This window comes from Pygoscelis adeliae, unplaced genomic scaffold, assembly GCF_000699105.1.
Source record: "Pygoscelis adeliae isolate BGI_AS28 unplaced genomic scaffold, ASM69910v1 Scaffold77, whole genome shotgun sequence".
NCBI classification, from domain to species: Eukaryota; Metazoa; Chordata; class Aves; order Sphenisciformes; family Spheniscidae; genus Pygoscelis; species Pygoscelis adeliae.
The window spans coordinates 2,712,610-2,722,362 of NW_008825216.1; the positions used below are offsets into that span (position 1 = coordinate 2,712,610).

At 34.7% G+C, this 9,753-nt stretch overlaps 1 protein-coding gene across 1 annotated transcript in view; it reads left to right on the forward strand.

Moving 5' to 3' along the window:
- The window catches only part of LYST (lysosomal trafficking regulator), a 69,172-nt gene that overhangs the window by 26,048 nt on the left and 33,371 nt on the right, over positions 1-9,753 (forward strand). Inside the window, exons 16-21 of the mRNA XM_009329164.1 lie at positions 864-1,109; positions 2,732-2,905; positions 3,450-3,599; positions 4,201-4,338; positions 6,142-6,340; positions 7,626-7,757. Of these exons, the coding sequence (XP_009327439.1) occupies positions 864-1,109; positions 2,732-2,905; positions 3,450-3,599; positions 4,201-4,338; positions 6,142-6,340; positions 7,626-7,757 (1,039 nt within the window). The remainder of the gene's footprint in view (positions 1-863; positions 1,110-2,731; positions 2,906-3,449; positions 3,600-4,200; positions 4,339-6,141; positions 6,341-7,625; positions 7,758-9,753) is intronic.

Consider the following 9,753-nt stretch of genomic DNA (forward strand, 5'->3'; position numbering starts at 1 on the left):
GGGATTTTTCTGATCTTGTTCCACAGCAGCTCTGTAGCTGTAGGCAAAGGGTCATTCTGTCTGGATGTGATCCTTGTAAACAACGGTACTAAATTTTGAATACGTTAAGAAGGAATGAATGGAATAAATAAAAAGCCTAAAATCAGTCATGCAACTTTTAAGCTTATTTTGCCTTACAAAACACCAAGTAATCAGAGAAGAGCTATGTGCTCAAGTGATTAATTAATCTCTGCACTTTTTGCAAGTGCCTTAAATGTAGGTATTATTTTAAATAATCTCCCAAATATGATCATTTTACATTTTCTGTGGAAATGAGTTGGTTACTTTCCACAGGAGCTTTGGTTTTGCTCTAAGTCTCTTCATCAGTAATGAAACAACTTCTATTGAGATCCTTTTTCGTATGGCAAAGCTGATTAAAGGATAGACTTAAATTGGAGAAATCTTGGAAAAAATAGATAACTTTGTTTTGGACTCTCCAGTTTAGAAAGGGAAACAATTTGCCCAATACCTCTGTATGCTCATTTTCTTTTAAATTTGTCAGTAACATTGTTTTTATGCAAATAGTTGTAATTCTTCTTCAGGTGATAAGAGGGGGATCCTTGGTGGAATTTTTTAGTGCTTTCTTAACTTTGTGTTGTAGCTATTGCATATATTTGCTAAAACTTAGGAATCCTGTTGCATTTTAGTGCATATGCATCCCCATGAAACTTATGAGCATGCTAATGGTAAAGTAGAAATGAACTGCCAAAGTTGCTAGTACTTCTTGTTAGGTGGCTTTTTTGTGTGTAGCTTTTTGTGTTTTGATGGTTGGTTTTTTTGTATTAAACTTCCTTGAAAAAATTTATAAACTTCTCTTGTTTCAGGAGAGTCTTGCTGTTGTTTATACCACATGCTGCCCTGGTCAGTACACCATATATGAACCTGTTATTAGACTGAAAGGTCAAGTGAAAACTGTACCTTCTCAGAGACCTTTCAGTTTGAAAGAAGTTCAGAGCAACGTATTGGACTCTCATCACCTGAAAACACTTCAGCCTGTTGAATATAAAACTCTTCAGGGTATACTACATGAAATTGGAGGAACTGCTGCATTTGTTTTCCTCTTTGCTAGGGTAAGGGGGCTGGAGGAGGGGGGTGCATGTATGTGTTCTCCCATATAAAATTTTCTTTGGATCTAGGGTAGCAAATCACGTATTCTAGCTGTATTGCTCTAGTCTGCATGTGACTTCTTTTTTCTTAAAGAAAATTTGTGGAAAGTATGTGACATAACACAGACTGCATCATACAGGTTGTCTTAAATTGGAAGCTTAATTATAATTCTCTTCTGTAATGTTTTTTGTAGTATTGCTAGTATGTAAGGTGGTGTTACATTCTGATTTAGAGATGGGGCTTCTAAATGTCAAAAGAGTTTATTTTTAGGAGTGTTGTAGAACCGATCATATTTTTGGTCTCTAATTTTTAAAGGCACTTAAATTCATTGCATATCTCTAACACTTTAAACACAGGATATTCGCAATGCAAATATGAACAAATGTAAAACTACAAAGTGTGCAGAACTTTAATTTTATCTAATAAATAGCAAGAGCTTTTTTGAGAGAACTGTTCAGCCATGTTCAAAGGCTTATCCTAAGGAAAATTATAACTTCAAAAATATTAAGGCTATGAGCTGTAACTAGTTACTACTTAGCTGTGACCTTTACATGGAGATGCTAATATTTGTGCTAGGAGTCTCTGAAATATTACAGTTAATTCAAAATACTAACGTAGGCCTAAAACTTGTTTGTTTTGTATGCCTCTGGCAATGGTAGTGTTCTGAAAGGTGTGTGGAGAGTAACCAATGCGCGTTAGACTAGAGACAGTCAGGTGTTCAGACTTCTGGTTATGAAGATGCTGCCTGCTGTAATTTTGTAAAGTGAAATCTGAGGAGAAAATCCTTATTCATGTTATTGTATTACGTAAATTTATGTTAAGTACATGCCACAAATCCTGCTGTAGACTATTTGCATCAGTAAAGCAAGCAAACAATAGATCAGCTGTCAGACAATGCAGGTATACATGTGTATAACTGTAAGTACAGCAGAATTAATGGGTACACAAGCAAGGGAACCTATAGGAACTGAAAATCCATTCATGTGAGATTTCCTTCTTGTACATTTTTGGTAAAAATACTATTTGCTCTTGGGATTCAAAAATTATAGGAAGCAAAGAGTGAAGAATGGTCCACGGTCTTCATCTATCAAATTGCTTGTTTCTTTATGGACAAAATAAAACTTTAATGTTTGACACTTCCAGGTAGAGCTAGTCTAGACCTTCAGCAACCTTAATTTAAAGCTTTCCTTAAACAATTAGGAAACGTACTTTTCCACGACAAACAACAGAGTTTATTCTTATTAGCGGCTTATGTATTTCATGACCTTGTGACTTTGTAGTTTAGCAAGAATAAATTGGTGCCTTCTGCTTAAATTTTGATTAGAACAGATTTTTTTCTTAAAAAGAGATTCTCTTAATGGGACTTATTTTCTTAGCAGATCATCATTTACCACAGTAGGAATTATCCTTCAGATAGAATATCTAAATCTACTCACATAGGCAAAAATGAAGGTTATGTACATAACCTCAAAATCTTTAAAACAGACTTCATCCAGAAGTTATAAGACTGCAACAAAGCGTTTTTAAGGCTTTTTTCTAAATGTTTCTCACTTAAACAGTTTTATTAAATTTGTCTTTTCTTCAGGTTGTAGAGATTAGCAGCTGTGAAGACACTCAAGCTTTAGCACTACAACTTATACTATCTTTAACAAAATACAATCAACAGAGAATACAGGAGATGGACAATTGTAATGGTTATTCTATGATTCATCGAGTGTTGATCAAACCAAAATGCATTGTTGGATTTTGCATGCTGAAGGTAGAGTGCTCTTTAAAGCTGGTATTTTGTTAAATGTTAGCACAAATTTAGAAACTTCTCTGTAGTTTTAATTCTACACTTGAAGCTGTCTTCACTAAGGCAGAACAGTGATTTGGAGCAAGTTCGGTCTAGGAGTGTTTTGCCTTGAACTAGAAACTCCTCATAGGTAAGGAGAGAAAAGGGAAGTGTTGAAAGACCCTGATTTTAGAGGAGATGGGGGCACAGGGGAAAGCAGCTTTGTTTCTCCAAGAGCAAAGATCTTCACGTAAGCTTAAACTCATAAGCAATTAATAAAAATATTTGAATGCACTTGAAAATATTTTTTTAAAAAAATTTTGTACTGGTGTTATAAGAATGAAGTCTCTTAAATGACTCCAGTGGGGTTACTAAACTCAGTAACTATTTTGAAAGTTGACCAGGTAGATATATGCCTTCCCTATCAAGAGTTTGATGTCTCTTTAAAGAATTTTTTTTGATAAATTGGATAGGACAACTGTACTGCTTTGTGCTTATGACATTAAAAAAAAATTTCCCGCTCTTTAAGACTCTCCTTGAAGGATGCTGCAGTGATGAGATTCTCTATATAAATGAAAATGGGCAATTCGTGCTTGACACAGATTCTACTGCAGTTATCCAAGATGTTCAATTGTTAGAAAAGCTGCTGCTTGACTGGAAGATATGGTCTAAAGCAAAGGTAATTACTTTCATTTTGGAAAGATTTTAAGTCTAAAAGTCAATATTTAAAAAAAGTGATAAAGTACTACAAGGTCTGAAATTAATTTCTCCAATTAGATATCAGTAATTACTAAAACTTTCTAAAATGAGTGGTCCTTATTTTTCTTTGAATAGCTGGTAGTAGCATCAGCTCCCATTACCAATGATGTAGGTAGCCTTAGCGTATTAAATTCTGTAAATGTAATGCGTGTAAATGACTTGTTAGTTGAATGGATTAATTTTTTAAGGAAACTTGTTAAGGCTGAGGAAGACCTGCTTCCCTCTGGAGTTAAACTGTTGAAAATAACCAACCGGTGTTAATATAGCAAAGAGTATACAAAACTAGTTTTAGACAAGAAGTAATTTTTTTGTAGCTTAATCATTAAAATATGCTTAATTTTGTATGAGCATAACTTTTCTGATAGTTTCTAGTTCTGACCTGACCATTTGCAGTCATTTAGTCTTTTTCTTAGGTGTAAAACTAACTTGGCTATGTTCCTAAACTGTTTGGGTTTTTATTCTCAGTGTGTAGACTCAGAAATATATTTTAAGCCATGCTCCTGTTTTGTTTTGCTTTTCAGCAAGGTGTTTGGGAAACTCTGTTAGCAGCTCTAGAAATCCTGATCAGAGCTAACCATCACCAACAGATGTTTAACATTAAACAGCTATTGAAAGCTGAAGTAGTACATCACTTCCTGTTAACTTGTCAGGTTCTGCAGGTACTTTTACTCTGAAATCCTGTTTTGTGCTTGGCAAATACTCAGTTTTACTTGGCGGGGTGGCGGGGAAAGAGACTAAATGCTATAGAAAAAACTACTTCAGTAGACTGTCCTCTCTGCTTCCAGATCCCTTTCATCTTCTTCAACAGGCATTGTTGCTGTAAACTGATACAGTTCCCTACTGGGCGCTCTATTTACTGCTGGACAGAAGGGGCAAGAGATTTTAACCATCCGGTACTATTTGAAAACCTAGGCGCTAGGTTACTCGCACAGTTCATACATGAGTAGGAGCGGAAATGAACTGTGACCCTTTTATAAAGACTTGAGATGTCTCTTACTACTTCCTGAGATGTTTCTTACTAGTTCAAGTCTTTGTTACTGAAAAACATAGATACTGCACAAGTAGCAGAAACTGTCTATCCTGTATCTCACCAGAGCTAATAGGGCAGCCAGCCTGTAGTGCTCAGCCTGGGCACTCCTCTCAAAATTTTGATCCAGTAGTAGCTTCCTCCATGGCATGGAGACAGCTGTTCTAAAAAGGACTTTGGGGAAGTGCTTCAGCCCTTTGATAGCCAATTCTTAGAAACATGATTTTGAAAAGGCTTCCTGCTTATAGTACATATCTGTTTGTGAAAATATATCTTATAATCCCTTTTTTCTACACTGTATTTTCTATCTTGCATTCCTTTTTATTCTGTTTCTCACTCTGACACATGAAATGCATTTATTGTTTTTTCTCCTCTTTTAATGTTTTTTTTAATGTGTCTTTTAATCATTTTCATTGTTGTAAACTTTTAATTTCTTAATTTTTGTGGTATTCCCTATTTTTGGAATTTGTTAGTAGTATAGTTAACTTTTAAAATTATATATTAATGCAAATGCCTAGATACAGAATGTTGAATAGTATTTTCCCTGCCTTTTGCCCGTGAGTACAAACACTAATATACATGCCTATTGGGAAAAATTAATTTTTTAGTAAAAAAAAAAAACCTACTCAAATTGGTCAACAATGACTTGGCAATTTTTTGGGAATGATGGAATGGAAGATAAAACTATATAAACCATTCTCTTTGAAAACTTCACTTAAATTAACTTCATTTAGTCTTTTCATACAGCAGTCTCAGATAAGGTGGTTGGGTACCAAAAAAGAGGTGAAATTTAAAGAAGTTAGAAAAAGTTAATCACCATGCTCACATTTCATTGAGGTTTCCCACATATTTCTTGAAGTCCTGTTCTAAAATCATTGTTCAGTTAATGGATTTTTTTTTCCAAATAGTCATTGTCAAACTACATAGAATGCTTGATCAAGCAGAAATTATAAATATAATCATCAATGAAATCTCAAATGTGTATGTTTATAAAAATGGAAGTGGAACTACAGAAGACCCAGTGTGTCACTGTTCAGAAAGTTCTTGATATCTTTGAAATGTTAGTATCAGCAACTATTTTAATTTCTCTACATATATGTAATACAATGACAGTAAACTATACTTTCAATGGTGATTCATGTCCTAAGGCTCCAGCATTTCCAGTCAGAGTAGTGTAGTATGCGGAAGATGTTAATTTTCTAAAACTAAACTTCCATAACAGCCGCAATATTTTGTTTGCGCCTGAATTTTGAGTGTGCTGGACTTTAACATTGAGTAGGTACAGTAGCTCCTCTCAAATTAAAGAATACAGGCTTTATTACTTAAGCTTTTTTCCTTGTCTTCTACTATAGCATGACAATTTAAAAAAAAAAAGACAATTTCTGTCAAATTAAAAATATAAATAACTTACAGTTGTACTGCTCTTCCTTTCTAGGAGCATAAAGAAGGGCACCTTGCATCCCTGCCTCGGGAGGTTTGTAGGTCATTTGTGAAAATAATTGAAGAAGTACTTGGATCTCCCCCAGACCTGGAATTGCTGACACTGGTCTTCAATTTCCTCTTAGCAGTTCACCCTCCCACAAACACATATGTTTGTCACAATCCTACCAACTTCTACTTTACCCTGCACATAGGTAGATATGTCACATTTAACTAGAAATAAACCATAAAATAAAAATCTAGTCATAAATTAATATCTAAGGAAACCTCTTTCACTCTTGTAAATTACTATTCTATGAATATATTCTTTGATTGCTATATTGTAATAACTATATATAAAAAATTATTGAACTATTGGGACTTAGTAAAGTAAAAGTAGCTTACAGTATTAAGAGACATTATAGTTAGACTTTGTTTGCTTGGCTTACTTGGAGAACTTTCTTCTGTCTACAGCCATAGATAATCTCTCTGGTGGTTATGTCTAACTTTCTTTAAAGTTTGATGCTGCTAAATGGAATGCATAATGTTAGCTGCCTGTACTGGACACATTTGCTTGTGGGCAAATCTTAGAGAAAAACATCTAACTTGCCTATAAACGAAGCTTCTTCAGAAATATGTGTATATGGTCCTGTCTCCATTTCTACTTTCTTGTTTCCTCTTACTGAATTCCTAGAAAAATAAAAGGCCTGAGGAGCATTTTTAGCAAATGATCGGTTCCACTGCAAGACGTCATTAGCAGGAACCATCAGTGTATTGCATACAAGTTACTGAAAGTACCTATGTGCTTTGAGGGGTGCAGGTACAGGACAACAGCTGTCTTCAATATATCTGTACGAGATGATCACTTTTGCAAAATGAGTGATATGAGCTTTAAAAATTTTTTCTTGTTCTTTTAAAAAATGAGAAACTGGTAGATGTATAGCTCATGCTTTAATATTAGCGTTGTACAACCTTAGCCATAACTTACGTGAACATGGAAAGCATCATCCAAGTTTGAAATATTTTCTCCTTTTGCAGATGCTTGTGTACCTCCAGTTTTAGTAATCGGTTTCAAAGGCAGTACAGTTGTTTTTATCTGTATCTGTCCTCTAATACTAATAGATGTAAAATTCTGAGTACGAGTAGAATGCACTTTTGATACTTTGAGCCTTATTAGATGAACCTGTTTGAGAAGTCATCTGTTTTTGACATGGCAAAAAGTCGTTATTACTACTTGTATGCTTGCAAGGACCATCTTCAAATATAATCACTTTAGAACAGCGTAATATTTTCAGTGTTCTGAAGTCAATTTTTTGTTTTAGTGATATATCTTTAAAATTTTTCTCAAGTGCTTTTTCTCAGATGCTCGTGAGTCGAGCACTTCTCATTAGCCTCCAGTGATCAACTTGAAATGTAACCTGGCTACTATGAATCTAAAAATATCAAGAATGCAAACTTAAAAAGCTTTTATGTAACTTTCCCCTTATCTTCTGTTTCTAGATGGCAAAATTTTCCAGGAGAAAGTTGAATCACTTATGTACCTGAGAAACTCCAGCAGTGGTGGGAGGTCAATAGACAGTTCTGCATTTGTGATTACAACTCCAACTGGATTTACAGCTTTACCACTGGGAGGTAAAACAATGCTGGAAAAACAAGGACATTAAGACAGTCCTTTGGCAGATGACTAGAGTGCCTTAAAGTATTACTTTCCCACAAAGATTTCTTACAAAGCTCCCTCTGCCCATTGGAGCTTGATGCCTGGACAGCAGAGTAAGAAGGGTGGAATTGAACATGCTGCCTAAATGGCTCTTTGTTCTCAGGTTGAGACAAATTGCCACATTGATGGCTCAGGCAGTGAAGTGGACCAGATAGCTGAACAATTCCATTTGTTAAACAGACATGCTAGAGATGTATGAGAATGCCTTAACCAGGCAATAGTTGAAATAGTGACCCATAGGCAGCTTTCCTATCTGTGCAAAAAGCATTAAGCTGATATTTTTCTTTATTCGTGCACGATTGTTAACATCCGTCTAAATATAGTATTAAAGTATTGGCATTTGTTATATTGCAGGTATATATACTGTTCCTACATGATAGAGGATGGGAAAGTATATCTTATAAAGAACATCTTAGATACCTTGGTTATATAAATTAAAATGGACTAGTTTTCTAGAAGCAGTCTCATTATATAGCATGCTAAACAAGTTGAGGTCTGTAAAGATAACTGCTTTAATCAGTTTTGAATTCCTCTGCTATAGATGCTGAAATAGTGTGAAGTTATTAGTTCAAGCTGGTAACTTTTTTCAGTTGGCGTACTGTCAGCGTGATGTTTTTTGCATCATTATTGAATTAGATTTTTAATCATACTTTTTATGCAGATTTGAATAGGCAATCAACAAATATCACCTGTAAAACAAAAGCTAAACCATGTAATTTATGCCTAAGCCTTTATTTAAGCTTATTGACAATGAGAAATAAATTCTAAATAAAAATGCGTAACCTAAGCAAGTTTACCAATATATACAAAACAGGAGTGGAAACAATTTACTCTGATCTCTAACTTAGCTGCTATATATTTCGGATCATGTATGACTTCGCTATATTCTGTGTATCACCAATGTAATACCTTTTACAATTGGTGTCTTGTTGCTACTTTGCTTAGAAAAAGCAAATTGAGTCTTCAAGCACTACCTCAGTGGAAACAGTGTTAGTTCAAATGTCTTTTACTAAAAGCAGTGATATGAAGAGCAGACCACAGTCCTAAGTTGTGTATGGAATTAGTCATTCCCCCATATGGATTATATATGAAATTTTACTTTTCTAAACAGAGTACTCTTTATATCAATAGTACCAAACTGTTGTTCTTGAATAAAGATTATTCATGTGTGTCGGAGGAATATGCAACATAAATTTTTGTGAAAATAGGTTGTGTTGTGGTTCTGAATTTGAATTTCTAAATTTAGATAAATATTTGAAATGGTATGGCCATTAGATAACTTGCTACCTACATATAGGTTTGCAATTTGTTGCACTACCTGCTAATGTGTGTGCAAGCTTGGCTGTTAGGATCTACATAGCTGCAATCTTTCCTGTTGTCTGAAGGCCAGCTTGGTCTGGCTCTGTCTGCACATGTGCATATATATATATATTTATATATTTGTCTTATATATAATCTCATTAAAAAAAAATTCCTGATGCATCATCATTGCATTAGTACTAACTGGTGCATAGTTTTCAAAATACTTCTGAATGAACAAAGTCTCCTTTTCCTAGACTAACAGAAAACGTCCTCTACCAGTCTGGTTATACAGACTGCTTTCCCTCTTAAAATATATTTTATGAAAGACATCTGTAATGTGTTCAGGAAGTTTGACTGTTTCAAGTCAAAATGTACTCTTAAAAGGAAGCCCTGTTAAATAAAACGTGCAGTGATTTGTTATAAATCTGAAGTACATGTAAAGCCTTTGTGCAAAAGGGTTGGTGAATAGTGTTTCAATGTCCACTGAAACATGTTGGTAGATTGGACTTCTTGCACAAGAGCTCCAAATAGAGGCAACCTGCTGTATTTGACCCTGCTTTGAGCAAGGAGGTTGGGCTAGACAATCTCCAGAGGTACCTTCCAGCCTCA